Source organism: Oryx dammah, unplaced genomic scaffold (genome assembly GCF_014754425.2).
Source record: "Oryx dammah isolate SB20612 unplaced genomic scaffold, SCBI_Odam_1.1 HiC_scaffold_27, whole genome shotgun sequence".
Lineage (NCBI taxonomy): Eukaryota > Metazoa > Chordata > Mammalia > Artiodactyla > Bovidae > Oryx > Oryx dammah.
In genome coordinates, this window is record NW_024070211.1 from 114101987 (window position 1) to 114119104 (window position 17118).

At 35.7% G+C, this 17118-nt stretch overlaps 1 protein-coding gene across 2 annotated transcripts in view; it reads right to left on the reverse strand.

Moving 5' to 3' along the window:
- ATF2 (activating transcription factor 2) overlaps positions 1-17118 on the reverse strand; it is a 79881-nt gene that overhangs the window by 14418 nt on the left and 48345 nt on the right. For both annotated transcript variants that reach the window (XM_040228202.1, XM_040228201.1), the window contains 2 exons: positions 6242-6391; positions 3215-3421 (listed from right to left, as the gene is read on the reverse strand). In XM_040228202.1, the coding sequence (XP_040084136.1) occupies positions 3215-3421; positions 6242-6391 (357 nt within the window). The remainder of the gene's footprint in view (positions 1-3214; positions 3422-6241; positions 6392-17118) is intronic.

The window sequence follows — 17118 nt, forward strand, 5'->3', positions numbered from 1 at the left end:
ATGTGACTTTGTGGCTTCTTTCACTTTAGCATAATGTTTTGAGATTTATTCACATTGTAGCATGTAATTTCACTCCTTTTTGTGGCTGAAAAATATTGCATTGGATGTATATGCCACAATTTACCTACTGATGGACATCTGGGCTGTTTTCAAGCAACTTACTTTTTGCCCATAGTATTAGACATTTTCCAGGTTAATATATTCAAAAGGACCGTATTCTCTTTCTTTTTTGCAAAAGTTTTTTTTTAAATACCCAATAACACATCATCTCACCTAGCTTCATGTTTTGGTATACATCTTTAAAACTAAGAACACTTTCTTTCTAACGATGATGCTATCCATTCCTCAATTATTAGTGACTAAAAATACTGATTTTTATGCTTAGTAAAATAAATCAGAGAAAGACAAACACTGTATGATATCACTTGTATCTTGGTTCTGAAACATAAAACTAGTGAATATAGTGAATAACCAAAAACGAAACAGATACTGAGAAAAAACAGTGCTTACCAGTGGGCAAGACAGAGATAGGGGATTAAGAGATTAAAAACTGCTGTATGTAGGGACTTCCCTGGTGGTCCAGTGGCTGTGTCTCTGCACTCCCAATGTAGAGCGCCCAGGGTTTGATTCCTGGTCAGAGAACTAAATCCCACATACTTCAACTATGAGTTCACATGCCACAACTAAGATCCAGCACAGACAAATATATAAACAAACATTTAAAAAACCTGCTATGTATAAAATAAACAAGCTGCCAGGACATGTTGTACAGCACAAGGAATAAAGTAAGTTGTAAATGGAGTATAACCTTTAACAACTGTGAATCAGGACATGTACATGGAAACGTAATTATATACTATATATCAACTATACCTCAATTTAAAAAAAACAACTGGTTCTGTTTTAATTTGAGGTTTTAAGTAGTTATGTTCAACTACAGAGTTTAACTTAGTGATTTCTTGATTGTAACTTCTATTTAAAAAGTTTCATGCCTGCTTCAAAACTGAAGTGTTAGCTAACTCTTACCTAGGTGATAAATCTTGCCTTTATTCCTCCAATCAAGAAATTTCTACTCAAATTAGGAAATATAAAAATGAATAATTTTACAATAATGATATTTTTATATAGTTTGGATGATGGAAAAAACATGAAATTAATGAAGTAAATATTACATTTATTGTGAATACTGAATTCTCCAAAGTTTTCTGAAATAATAAAGCACTGTTGGTGTTCATAGTGGTGACCAGGGCTGCAGTATAATTAAGGAAATAGCAATATGATTAACATGAGTTTGAGGAAACTGTGGGAGATAGTGAAGGACAGGGAAGCCTGGCATGCTGCAGTCCACAGGGTCACAAACAGTTGGACATGACTTAGCCACTGAACAACAATCTCATTAAAAGTTGTTAATATTGTTATAACTTGGGTCAGAACAGAAAACTGGCCCAACCTGAAGTCCAGTACCTTGAGAATATAACCATATATTTATATACCACTTTATAGTTTTGAAACATTTTCACTTCTTAAAAAGGCATAATTAGCCAAATTACAGAAGAAAATATTGATCAATTTATCCTATTAAAATTAATATATTTTAAAATGCCTGCAAAAATTCTAATTTGATGTAAACAACAATGTAGAGCAGGAGGACCAGCAAGTATTATTATCTCTATTCCATGGGTAAGACAACTGAAGCTAACAAAGAATGTTATTTTTAATACCATGTAACTGTTAAGAAGCCAAGTCATTCAGAAGAATGATTTTGTTAGTTTAAGAATAGATCCACCTAAATCACTTCGTTACTGTATTAATATGCATACTCAAACATTTAATAATTAATATTCAGAAATCTGATAACCATTTTTATAGTACATAAATTTGTATCTATAATGTTTCACTTTAAAGAAAAAAATTCGTTTGTTTCGAAAAATTATGATATGAAAATCGTTCTTGAAGAAGAATTTATTTATCAGGTAATATATTATTTAACATATCCTAGTATATAAGTACATATCTGAAGTCTCTGTGATATGGTAAAATTAAAATCATATTTAATATTTTTTAAATGGTTAAAAGTAAGTTTTGCAAGATAATTTATTTGTTCTAAAGCTAATATGTCAATATTCAAAGCCCAACACAGAGTTTTAAAAGATGTCTGTCTCACATATGAAAAAGTGTTAAGTTATTAAAATTTACATTAGGTGAAATGCTATCCCTGGAGCTAAAAAAGCTAGAAAGCTTTTTCCTAAGTGTTTAAACAAGACACTGATACTGGTGACATCTTTAAAGATGTAAGATGAGAACAATCATCAATCATGATTAATTCTTAAGTAGGAATGGACAGCTCAGAGGATTGACCAATAATAACTACAATTCATTAAATTCATAATGAATTTAAATTCATCAATTTAATTCATAAATTCATCGATTTTTCTCACTGATGCTCATCAATTGGTAGTTTAGAAGATTTTACTCGAGAATATTCACAACATTAAAAACACCACCAAAAAAGGAAGAAAAAACAGAAGGAAGGAAATAGACTTAGTGCTGCCAAATGCCATCATTGAAAATCTTACCAAAGACTGAATAGGAAGGAGCCTTAAAACCTTTATACCACATAGGGTTCCTAAGAAATAAATCTGAGGCACACTGGCAGGGCAGTATGAAATGCTTTCTACTGCCACTGGCCATATTGTACCTGTTCTGTGGATAATTAGTCCTTCAGTTCCAAAGCTGTCAATCTGGCACCTTTCACGAGCACTATATTCACTTTAAATAAAACAAACAAAACAAAACAAAATTTATAATTCAAAGAACAAAAGAACTTAAAAACAAAAACTGCAAATTGAACCAACTCTACAGTTGTGACATGAACCAAAAAATAAGAAAAGTGAAGTACCAGTAATATTTTACAGTTTAAGATTCTGTTGAACTCTATATCATAACTTTATAAAGTTTAAACCAGATAGTTTAGGTACTTTTGTACTATGCCAAGTAAACACTTACATTTAAAAACTTCTTCACTGTATCAGTATTGAAAGTTATATTACTTCATCTTGGTATTCAAACAGGTTTATTAAACTACACTTTACTACAGATTCCATACACACCCAATATTGTGTCCTAAAATGTCTGAATGGCTAACTAGGAAAAAATAAGGAAAATGTGTGTTCATAATTATTAAAAATAAACAATTTACATATATGCACCATACCTGCAGTTGACCATTTAATGAACTCAAGTCTTCTGCCTTCTTCTCTAAAGACTGAACCCAGACCTTTCTCTTTTGTCGGCATCTTGAAGCTGCTGCTCTATTTCTTTCCAGAAACTTCCTCCTTTTTTCATCAGGATCTTCATTAGCTGCTCTTCTTCGACGACCAGTTGTATTCTGGGTCTGTGGAGTTGTGTGAGCTGGAGAAGCCTATAATAGACACAAATGAAAGCTTTTTATATTTGTACCTAGTGATTAATATAACAGGCACTAAAGGATTGCAAAGGTGAAAGTGAAAGTCACTCAGTTGTGCCAACTCTTTGTGACCCCATGAACTATACATTCCATGGAATTCTCCAGGCCAAAATACTGGAATGGGTAGCCTTTCCCTTCTCCAGTGGATCTTCCCAACCGAGCAATCAAACCGGGCTCTCCTGCATTGCAGCTGGATTCTTTATCAACTGAACTATCGGGGAAGCCCCTTGCAAAGGTGACAGGTACTAATTTTATTTTCTAAGTCTTGTTGTATACATCAATATTCTGAAGCAATGTGCAAATCACCCTGTTGTTTAACAAATTCCTCGAAATAAATAAGCACTGCTAAACCTAGATTCTCACTGTCACAGTGAATGTATTCTTTGTTGTTGTTCAGTTGCTAAGTTGTGTCTGACTCTTTGCGACCCCATGGACTGCAACAAGCCAGACCTCTGTCTTTCACTAGCTCCTGGAGTTTGCTCAAACTCATGTCCATTGAGGCGGTGATGCCATCCAACCATCTCATCTTCTATCACCCACTTCTCCTCCTGCCTTCAATCTTTCCCAGTATCAAAGTCTTTTCCAATGAGTCAGCTATTTGCATCAGGTGACCAAAGTATTGGAGCTACAGCATCAATATTCATACAATGAATATTCAGAGTTGATTTCCTTTAGGATTGTATTCTATTCTTTAACATTTGTATAAATAATATTTTCATGTTTATAGAGAGAATACAAAGAAACTTAAAAATGCAATACAAATGATGATGTACAGATCTTTTATTTTTCCAAGTGCACTTTTAAGCAAACACTATGTTATTATTCAATCCTTTGATAATTATTAAGGTACTAATAAAAAATAACTTTTTATTTAAATTCACTATGGGATACCATGGTTTCTATGCTATTTTTGCAATAAAAAAATAGCATTAAACTGTAAATGTTTTTTAAAAATTGGTTTCTTTAAAATTAAGGAGTTGAAAGTACATACACATTTTAGTGTATTCAGCTTTTCTTCAGTTTCTGAAATTTGGGGTCAGTCTTTTTCTAAGGGTCAGGTTTGTGTAATTATTAATGCTCATTTTCCTGGTAGGTAGAATCTCAGAGTCTAGATTTTCATTTTAATTGGTCCGTCTGCCCTGCAAAATCAGCCAGACAGAAATCTTCAGTCATTAGTGATACTGTCCGGTGTTTAGGATTATAGAATATCTTCATGTCTCTCACAAATCCCAAAATTGTGCCACAGAACACCCGAATACAGGAGATGGGATATAAACCTTTGGAAACAGTGCAAAAGAAAGCACTTTGTGGCCATAGACACATGATCCAAAGTAGCAGCCTGAAAACAAATCTCTTGCCTCTACTTTTAATGATATTTTAAAATGATGTAAACAAAAATTTCTACATTCTCTTCATCTATACCATAGGCAGAAATCTTTACGCTCTGCAGGTAATGAACCTGAATTATATATATCTCTACCTCTAACAAGGATTTGAGGCTACTTAGAAGCATATATTCTTCCTTCTCTCCTTTTTTCTATTGATTCATTCATTCTACTTCACTGAAAAATACGCAGGAACTATTTTAGTGGTATAGCAGTGACAGAGTAGATAAAAGTCCTGCTGTCCTGTCCTGGAGTTTCATTCCAATACAATAAAGTATAAAAATATAAATAAAAATGAGATCCAGGTAAACTACAGGTAGTACAAGAAAATAAATTACATTCATTTTCTTTTAAATAAACTTTTAAGTATGTAAAAGCCATACTGAACTTGCCAGCCATAGATTAACAGACGTGAGCTGCATTAGGCTCATGAGCCAGCTGGCTAACCCTGAATTAAGACATAAGAACACACTCACTTTTCCTCTCTTTTGGCCCCTAGGTAAAGTTGCTTGGTGGATGACAACCACAACTATTTCACTTTACCTTAAGTTTCACAAAGGTAAAATACTGTTATCTAAACACCTATGCTTAGGAGGTAGTATTAAACTTGTTGTTCAGCTGTGTTTCTTGAATTGGAAAGTTTTAATTTTAAATGCTAATATTCTTTAAGTAGAGAAGAAAAACATCTAAATAGAGCTCTGTAACATTTAACAGAAATACAGTAACACTTTACTGCAGACATATAGAAATAGCAATCATCTAATGGCCAGACACAAATTAGAGTGAAATGGGTCTCTAGTATAAACAGCTGCCATTAAACCTATCTGCTACTTTGGTGACATTTCACAAGTGTTAATTCAAGAACTGTCTTATATCAGTAATATGGTTCATATATAAATTACTTGTTGAATACAACCAATAGTAAAAAAGTTTTCTTTAAATACTATTGATGGATACTGTACCATTTTAAACCAACATACAGATACTCTGAGAAACATTTACAGAGTGCCCTCAGCAGTAGTAACTGCTTATTTATTTTTTATATATTCAACTTTTATATTGAATTACCTTTTCTTAAGGCTTTTTAAATATACTTTTGGAATAAAAATTTGACCACATGCACTGGGATGACCCAGAGGGATGGTATGGGGAAGGAGGTGGGAGCGGGATTCAGGATTGGGAACACGTGTACACCCGTGGCAGATTCATGTTGATGTAAGGCAAAACCAATACAATACTGTAAAGTAATTATCCTCCAATTAAAATAAATAAATTTAAATTAAAAAAAAATTGACCAGAAAATCTTTTCAAAGTATATAGTCATTGAAGTCACACTGTGTGGTTTTGTTAAGGAAAACTGAGTGATGAATGATAAAAACAACACACATACCGGAGTTTCTGTGGTGGATGTGGCTGGCTGTTGTAATGACTGTGGTCGAGATTCCTCTGACTGAGTCCTAACCAAACCACTACTGTGACCTTTGACAGTATCGCCGTTGGTAACTGGAGGATGTTGCTGGGTCAAAGCAGCTTTTAATCTCTGAAATGCAAATACCAATTAAAAAAAAAATGCTCCCTTTCTACCCAAATCTAACTCCCAACACACTTTTAGCTAACCAAATGAGACATTTGTTAATGAATACACAGGCTTTAAACTTAGTTTTGATTTATTATATTCCACTGCATTCCTAAATATCAGTAAGACAGGTAAAAGGACCTTTGGGAAGCGTTCCTGAGTCTTTTTTGGCAACTTTTCCTCTCTCCTTTCTTTGGAAATAGCGTAAAGGGGTAGATACTGGAGAAGAGCTTTAGACAAAGTCCTCTACATGATTCTAATACAATTGTTTTCATTTACTTCAACTAAGAATAACTTAGAAAATTTGCAATTTATTTTCATCTGTGCATATCTTAATATCTATAACTGATCCAGATACCTTAGAAATGAGGTATATATGAAAAGACCACCAATATTTCTGCTTAATCAAGTGTTAGTAAATATTTTCTACTGCTAATCATTGTAGATTCTGGGTATGATTTTAAAAACAAGGTCAGTAGTGTAAAAAATGTTTTGCTGAGGTATAAGTTACATACAGTAAAAGTCTTCTCAGCATATATTTCTATGAGTTTTAACAAGCACATACAGTTGTGCAACCCTCTCCTACAATCAGGATACAGAACAGTCCTATCATGCACCAAAACTTCATGATTCTTTCTTGTCACACTCTCCTCCCACCACAGTTGAGTCAGTCATGTCCAACTCTTTAAGATCCCATGGACTGCAGCACCCCAGGCTTCCCTGTCCATCACCAACTCCCAGAACTTGCTCAAACTCATGTCCAACAAGTTGGTGATGCCATCCAACCATCTCGTCCTCTGTCATCCCCCTTCTCCTACCTTCAATCCTTCCCAGCATCAGGGTCTTTTCCAATGAGTCAGTTCTTCACATCAGGTGGCCTAAGTATTAGAGCTTCAGCATCAGTCCTTCCAATGAATATTCAGGACTGATTTCCTTTAGGAATGACTGGTTTGATCTCGCTGCAGTCCAAGGGACTCTCAAGGGTCTTCTCCAACACCACAGTTCAAAAGCATCAATTCTTCGGTGCTCAGCTTTACGGTCCAACTCTCATATCCACACATGACTACCTCCCACCACGATCCCTGAAAATCCCAAGTCTGTTTTTCAATTCTCAAAGTTTTGCCTTCTCCGAATATCATATAAATGGAACCATAGTGTATATAATAAGCCTTTTAAATCTGGATTCTTTCCTATAGCATAATGTACCTGAGATCCACCCCTGCTGCTGTGTTATCAGTAGTTTTTAAATCAGTTTCTAATAAACACTATGTTGATTTTACAGATTCAGTTCAGTTCAGTCGCTCAATCCTGTCCGACTCTGCGACCCCATGAACCACAGCATACCAGGCCTCCCTGTCCATCACCAACTCCCAGAGTCCACCCAAACCCATGTCCATCGAGTTAATGATGCCATCCAACCATCTCATCCTCTTTTGTCCCCTTCTCCTCCTACCCTCAATCTTTCCCAGCATCAGGGTCTTTTCCAATGAGTCAACTCTTTGCATGGCCAAAGTACTGGAGGTTCAGCTTCAACATCAGTCCTTCCAATGAACACCCAGGACTGATCTCCTTTAGGATATACTGGTTGGATCTCCTTGCAGTCCAAGGGACTCCCAAGAGTCTTCTCCAACACCACAGTTCAAAAGCATCAATTCTTTGGCGCTCAGCTTTCTTTACAGTCCAACTCTCACACCCATACATGACCACTGGAAAAACCCACAGCCTTGACTAGATGGACCTTTGTTGGCTAAGTAATGTCTCTGCTTTTTAATATGCCATCTAGGTTGGTCATAACTTTCCTTCCAAGGAGTAAGCATCTTTTAATTCCACGGCTGCAATCACCATCTGCAGTGATTTTGGAGCCCAGAAAAATAAAGTCTGACACTGTTTCCACTGTTTCCCCATCTATTTGCCATGAAGTGATGGGACCAGATGGCATGATCTTCGTTTTCTGAATGTTGAGCTTTTTTTAAGCCAACTTTTTCACTTTCCTCTTTCACTTTCATCAAGAGGCTCTTTAGTTCTTCACTTTCTGCCATAGGGTGGTGTCATCTGCATATCTGAGGTTATTGGTATTTCTCCCAGCAATCTCGATTCCAGCTTGCGCTTCCTCCAGCCCTGCGTTTCTCATGATGTACTCTACATAGAAGTTAAATAAGCAGGGTGACAATATACAGCCTTAACGTACTCCTTTTCCTACTTGGAACCAGTCTGTTGTTCCATTTCCAGTTCTAACTGTTGCTTCCTGACCTGTATACAGGTTTCTCAAGAGACAGGTCAGGTGGTCTGGTAAGCCCATCTCTTGCTTTGGCATAGTCAATAAAGCAGAAATAGATGTTTTTCTGGAACTCTTGCTTTTTCCATGATCCAGCGGATGTTGGCAATTTGATCTCTGGTTCCTCTGCCTTTTCTAAAACCAGCTTGAAAATCTGGAAGTTCACGGTTCACGTATTGCTGAAGCCTGGCTTGGAGAATTTTAAGCATTACTTTACTAGCATGTGAGATGAGTGCAACTGTGCAGTGGTTTGAGCATTCTTTGGCATTGCCTTTCTTTGGGACTGGAATGCAAACGGACCTTTTCCAGTCCTGTGGCCACTGCTGAGTTTTCCAAATTTGCTGGCATATTGAGTGCAGCACTTTCACAGCATCATCTTTCAGGACTTGAAATAGCTCAAATGGAATTCCATCACCTCCACCAGTTTTTTTGTAGTGATGCTTCCTAAGGCCCACTTGACTTCACATTCCAGGATGTCTGGCTCTAGGTGAGTGATCAAACCATCATGATTATCTGGGTCATGAAGATCTTTTTTGTACAGTTCTTCTGTGTATTCTTGCCACCTCTTCTTAATATCTTCTGCTTCTGTTAGGTCCAGACCATTTCTGTCCTTTATCAAGCCCATCTTTGCATGAAATGTTTCCTTGGTATCTCTAGTTTTCTTGGAGAGATCTCTAGTCTTTCCCATTCTATTGTTTCCCTCTATTTCTTTGCATTGATCGCTGAGGAAGTCTTTCTTATATCTCCTTGCTATTCTTTGGAACTCTGCATTCAAATGGGTGTATTTCCTTTGCTCTTTTGCTTCTCCTTTCGCAGCTATATGTAAGGCCTCCTCAGACAGCCATTTTGCTTTTTTGCATTTCTTTTTCTTGGGGATGGTCCTGATTACTGTCTCCTGTACAACGTCACGAACCTCCATCCATAGTTCATCAGGCACTCTATCAGATCTAGTGCCTTAAATCTATTTCTCACTTCCACTGTATAGTCATAAGGGATTTGATTTAGGTCATACCTGAATGGTCTAGTGGTTTTCTCCACTTTCTTCAATTTCAGTCTGAATTTGGCAGATTAGGACACTAGAGACCATTTGCCCAAGGTCACACAGCCATTAAGCTAGTTAAGATCCTAGATTTAAATCTGGATCTCCTTTTCAAAGTGCAGTTTTTCCATGGCACATGTTATGTATATTATCCTACCTCCCCCCACCAAAAAAAGAAGGGAAAAAAAAAGAAAATGGAAAAATCAAGAAAGATAATCTAAGGCTGGGTGGCTCGACGTTTCAAAAGACAACTACAAGGGAATCCCCTGGTAGTCCAGTGGTTAGGACTTCACTCTGTCCCTGTCATAGGCCCAAGTTCAATCCCTAGTCAGGGACCTAAGATCCTGCAAGCCAAGTGGTGCGAAAGACAACCATGAAGGATTCGGAATGCCAAGTCTGATACTGTAACCGCTAAAGCCATATCACCCCAGATTAGGTATGTTTTCCCCATCTTTTCTGACTGAGTACTTCTTTATGAACTGCAAACAGCAGTTCATAAAGTCCTAGTTTCTTCACTGGTTAGCATACATAAGATATACTGTATGTATATATATTAGCATACAAAATGTGTGCAGCTGAGAAGATACTTTACTGTTTAGAAATTAACTCTGTCCCAAACTATCTGAACAAACTATCTGTAAAACTGGGAAAAATGAAAACTTCCTTGTAGCGCTGAGGTAAAGATTAAATATATAAAACTTCAGTTCAGTTGCTCAGTCGTGTCTGACTCTGCAACCCCATGAATTGCAGCACGCCAGGCCTCCCTGTCCATCACCAACTCCCGGAGTTCACTCAAACTCACGTCCATTGAGTCGGTGATGCCATCCAGCCATCTCATCCTCTGTCGTCCCCTTCTCCTCCTGCCCCCAATCCCTCCCAGCATCAGAGTCTCTTCCAATGAGTCAACTCTTTGCATGAGGTGGCCAAAGTACTGGAGTTTCAGCTTTAGCATCATTCCTTCCAAAGAACATCCAGGACTGATCTCCTTTAGGATATACTGGTTGGATCTCTTTGCAGTCCAAGGGACTCTCAAGAGTCTTCTCCAACACCACAGTTCAAAAGCATCAATTCTTTGGCGCTCAGCTTTCTTCGCAGTCCAACTCTCACATCCATACATGACTACTGGAAAAACCATAGCCTTGACTAGATGGACTTTTGTTGGCAAAGTAATGTCTCTGCTTTTGAATATGCAGATATGCAGATGACACCACCCTTACGACAGAAAGTGAAGAGGAACTAAAAAGCCTTTTGATGAAAGTGAAAGAGGAGAGTGAAAAAGTTGACTTAAAGCTCAACATTCAGAAAACAAAGATCATGGCATCTGGTCCCATCACTTCATGGCAAGTAGACGGGGAAACAGTGTCAGATTTTATTTTTTGGGGGCTCCAAAATCACTGCAGATGGTGATTGCAGCCATGAAATTAAAAGATGCTTACTCCTTGGAAGGAAAGTTATGACCAACCTAGTAAAACTTACCTGAGTTATACAAGGATTTCTTAATTTTTTATGAGCTTCCTAACCTTTTTCAAAAATCGAGCCCTCTATTTTCACAGTTCAGGTGTTAGGGTATGGACACCAAAGAATCACAAGAGTTCCTTTACTTTTGTATTTTCAAAATATACTTAGGAAAAAAAGTACTCAGGGATCATTTTAAGGACAGTTTTAGCTCAGCCTGAAGCTAAATATTTAAAATTTTAAATTAAAATTTTAATATTTAATATTATATTTTAAAAAATTTTAAATATTTATTTGACTGTGCCAGGTCTTAGTTGCAGCATGCAAACTCTTAGTTGTGCATGTGGGATCTGACCAAGGATCAAACTTGGGTCCCCTGCATCAGGAGCGCAGAGTCTTAGCTACTGGACCACCATGAACTCTTCCAGATGTATTTTATTTTGGAAAATATATTCTCAAGACCACATGGTACACCGCATCTTTCAGAATCCAGGTTAAGATTCCCAGTTCCATTTTTTCTTCCTTCTCTTATAAACAAGCAGAAATAACCACATTAGCAGCTAAGATTCAGGAAATTGGGACACTCATAACTGATGGGATAATGTGTGGAAGTAGATGGATTAAAACTCATTAGGTAGGTGACCAAAGCAGTACTTGGCTGTAATCAGGAAGGAATACTTAAACTAAATGGTCAAAGAAGTGAAAGCAAAAAGGGAGGAATTTGAAAGTGTGGGTCATATAAACAGAAGGAGGAGGATCTGGGGAGGTGGTCAGTGTGCATAATTACATCTTTTAAAAGCCAATCTATAATAGCATTAGGTTAGGGCTTTCATTTTTGGATTTAAAATGTATAAAAATATAAGTACTGGTTGAAACGTGAAGCTTGGAAAATTATGTGTTGGTAAAACATTTTTAAGTCCTTAGGTAGAAAAGATAGAATTGAAGAGCATTTAAAGTTTTATAGTAAAGAGCTTAGCTCTTAGAATTAATGAAATACAGTAACTGCACATAGGGGAGTCTGAAGTACATAAACATCACTCTCTTGAATAATCTTTAGTAGGGCAAGTTACTACCTTATAGAGCACTTAAAAGCAGCATCAGTATTCATTCATTATCCTCTCTTGACTGCCCTAGGGTATACAGTACTCATCCAGTGAGGAAGCTCTAATGTTTGCTCCATGCTGTTACATTGATTACAATGGGTCTAACTTGGAAGTGTGCCACTGGATACAAAATGCAAGAAAAAGATTTTCAAGGGTTAATTAACGCTGCTCTGAACTACAGATTTTTTTTTAAACTATAAATTTTTTTTTAAACAAACATATTTAAAAACAAATGTATGCTAAAAAAAATTACAGTGGGTTAGGAGAAGAAAGTTGTTTAAACGGTGATTCATATACATTTTACAACTAATGTAAGGATATCTGCAATCCACCCACATATATGTTGAGACATTTTAAAGAAGGGTAATTTGGTCCCCCAAACTAATGAAAACATCTATAAATATGATAGATATTTATTTTACAACAGAATTTTGGAGCTACTCAATTAGTCCAATTACCATCTTATAGATAAATTAAGGCCCCAAGAGTGAAGTTACTTCCCAGGATCACAGAGCAAGTTAGAAGCAGATCCAGGAACAGAAATTCTGTCTGTTGACTCCTGGTTCACTGAACAAACATATTTTAAACAAAAGGTTTTTCAAACTAGAGCTTTTGTCTCACATTAAGTATTCTTTTTTTCTTTTAAATATTTATTTATTTAGCTGTGCTGGGTCTTAGTTGCAGCATGTGGAATCTAGTTCCCTGATCAGGGATCAAACCCCAGCTCCCTGCATTGGGGGCACAGAGTCTTTGCCACTGGACCACCAGGGAAGTCCTCACATTAAGTATTCTAAGTATATTTTAGTAACCATTAAGAGTATCAGACACTGGTCTGTCCATTACTGGATCAAAATTCTATCAATAGAGAAATCTAACATAAGTAAATGAAGATTAAGTACTCAGAGAAATTATATAAGTTTTAACAAGTCTATATTCTCTAATATGTACAATAAAAGCTAGGCATAATTTTAATTTTAAACTAAAGAAAAGAAAGCAAAAATCTTTATTACTATGTTTCTAAGCAGACTAGTGCTTTAATGTTAGAGTTAAATTTTAGTGTTGTAAAATTCAGCTACTATGTTGAAAACTTTTTGTCTTAAAGACTGTGTCAATTAAAGAGTAAATGTAGGAAAAACAAAAAAAAGAGTGAATATAGTCGTGTTGTGCTGACCAGTCTGAGATCCATCTTAAGAGGTAATCTGCTAAAAATAATGTTATTCAAATTCTATGTTATATGTTGTACCCATGAAAGCAAATTTTTATCACATCTGTCAGTTACCTGGTAGGAATAAATTACTTGATCATAGTTCAAAGAAAAAACACAATGTTCTCTAGAAACAATTTATGAAAAAGTCAGATCCATATTTCATAAGCACCACAAAAGCTCATCAGAGTAATAACCCTCCTTCTCCTGGGTGTTATCCTACCATCTGCTGCTCTATTACTTATCTTTATTTTGCAACTAATTAACAGCATAATCTTCTAAATTCAGCAAGTTAATTATCATTATTGTGGTCTTTGCAGCATCATCAGTCCTTGTGAAATCTTGCTCCCCACCCCCAGAGAACATATGAAAATGAAGTAGGTTGGGAGAGATTCTGTTTCGTTGGAGTGGGCTCATTTGGTGTTTGCTGATTAGCTTGGCATGCAGAGGGAGGTCAGAAGAATTCTGCTGAACATGAGGCTCCATGCAGGGCCCAACTAAGTTAATGTAGGTTTCTGAACATTTGCCAAGATGCCCTCTGTCAGCTCTCAGTAGAAACCCCCTGCAGAAGACCTACCAGCTACCCACTGCGTGCAAAGATACCTCTCAGTTTGTCACACAAGTCTTAAAGAAATGATTCTGGGGAATACAACTTAAATACTTAACTAAATCTTCTTAAATGAAACTCCTGGATGGTTAACATTTTCTTATTCAGGTGAGTTACTTTTTGATTACAAATATTACATAGGAAATTTGTTTTTTTTTAGAAGAGTAACACAGGTAGCAAATATCTATGGTTTAATGTGCTTAATGACAAACAAAACCCCTAAACTATATCTACATTTGGTGAGAGCCAGTGAAATTTTGTAGAAAACAGTAGATCCCAGGAATTTTCCTAGAGTATTAAAAAATACTAGGTAATCTTTTATTTGTGGACCCCCCATATATTTTTACTTAAACTAAGTTTTTACTTTTCCAAAGACTTAAAGTTCTTAAAAAACAAAACAAGCACAAGTTGTCCTGAAAGAATTTCTTCATAAAAAAAGATCTTCTTTAAATATCTGTAACAAACACAATGCATATAAATCTTCCAGTAAGCACTGGGCACATGAAAACCAGGCCACCGCAAAAGCATCCTTGGCTATCTTAGGATACAAATAAGTTTCTCTGCAGCTATAGTGTGTTCAAATGGTGCCATTTCTCAAACATTTTTTACCCACATTTTAGCACAGTTACTATTGTTGTACTATTTAACATTAACAGACTGTGACCACAAAGGTCAAATAAATCCTTAACAGAGATGCAGAATCAAACAGGTAGGATGTTTAAATATTTTCAGAGTTGAAAACAACAAAGCAAAATCCAACTGAAGCAGTGAAAGAAGAAATTTGCTGGGGGGCTTCAGACTGGTAAAAAGTCAGAAAAATTATTTAACATGTAACATGAATCTAGGGGATATGGGCTGGGGACCATTCATTTGGAGAGAATGGAATTAAGAGTTCTATCACTGACAGAGAAAAGAATCCAATCCCATGATCATTTATCTGATCATTAAAAAACCTCTATGCACTAGGATATGAACCTAGTCTCAACTTTCTCCCATTAGAATTATACAATTATTTATTTAGTAAATCTTTTTAGCCCCCTGATGCTTAATAAGAAAATCAATGACACTGACATTTTAATTCAAGTTTAGAAACAATCAAACCAAACCAATCAAAGTTCTACCAACAGAAGAATGGATAAAGAAATTGTGGTATACTCACAGCAAACTACTCAGCAACAGAAAGAGACTACAATACACACAACCGCATGGATAAGTTCCACAGACATATACTCAGCTGAACCCAAGAGTATACAGTGATTTTATTTACACTGCTGTTGATAAATATTAACAGCCGGGGGAGATGGACTGAGGGAAGGGGCATAAAGAAACGTGGGTAGATGTTAATGTTCTATACCGAAATAGAGGTGGGTTACACGAATGCACTCAAACTGTACAGTTTAAATTGGTCCATTTCAATCTATGTAAATTTTACATTTAAGAAAGGCTTATTAAAAAATAATTCAGTGAGGGTAAGGAGTGGTCTGAGGAAGAACAACAGTTACACTGCTAATAATTGAAGCTGGGTGATGAGTACATGGGGATTCATTACAGAATCTTATTTACTTTGTATATAATACTTGAAATCTTCCATAACAAAAAGCTTTAAAAAAAGGAGGGGGGAGGCTAATTTCTGAATCTTTTTATTTAATTAAAAAATAGGACAATCTTATTTACTATCCCAATTTAAACAGGTAATCACCTAAATATGGCTATTTTATATGTTAGCAATATTTTACTAAGAAATTTAATTGGACTGTTAAATTTAAGTGAGGCAATTTGTGACTCCCCATGCAATTTGGGGGGCCTTCAACCTATCACTGTGTTTCATACATAAACATGTGAAATACAGCTTTGGTACTTTTCAGTGTACAAGCATACAAAATATTTTTATTCTTACTAATTAAATTTCTCAAATTTATTCAGTTATTCAGGGAATCTTATTAGTTTCTATCTTATAGCCAAAAGTATTTCTTTAAATCTGATCTGTTCTTTACAAACTGTGGAGGGAAAAGTCCACTGAATATGTAAAAGTATTCTGAGATGCAGAGAACAACAACAGGATCTCTTTAACTTCTATTCTCTGCTACACAGTTCTCACTAATTCAATTTTTCATTATACTAGTTACGTTAAGTAGGAAGTGTAAAACATATTCCCAGTGAAGGCCTTCTGCTATCAAGTGAAAAAGATTCATCTTAGTTCCATGGCTTTAACCTAAACATGGTGTCACATGAAAAATTCTCCTCTTGGATTTTCAAGTTCTTTCACTATCATCAATAACCAGCTAATTTTAATACTCTTCAACCAACTATTATTTATTCAGACAGTATATAAGTTTTACTGTTAAAAAAAAAGTTCTCACATGCCAAATTCAGACTGATTATTTGCATTAATGGAGAATAGCAGTAAAAAATTTAAAGCCTTGCAATAATACATAATGGTTTTTATGGGTACAAATTTATAATGTCAGTGTAGTGCCTAGCATATAACTGAAACAAATAATAGGTGTCTAACAACTATCGATTGATTTTAGTTAAAAATTAGCTCTAAAGTGCGTTAAATTGTAGAAGGGAGAATTATTTTGATTTAAAAGAAAATTACCCCACTGATCCTCCCACCCCATAGCAGCAGCTTCAGGTCATCTACTAAGATGATTAGCAAGTAAGAAAGATTGAGGCTAAGAAAGACCCCAGGAATCAAAGTTTAATCCCTTTATTTTACAGATGAGGAAAATGAGTCTCAGAAAAATTAAAGTGGCTTGTTTGGGGGTAGTGAACAGAAGAATTATGAGTAAAATGAAAATATGTCTTCTGCTTCCTACCCTATAGTTTACCCCTTAAGATTGATTTCTTAGTGCCTGAAACATAAGTCAAAAATATGGTTTTCCTTTATATATATAATGTTTACTAACCTGTATACTATTTCAGAATTTTTTCTTAATACTGTTCTACTCATTTGTATGACTGTTTAAAATCATTCATTATGTCAGGGCTGCCTTCAGATGATTACT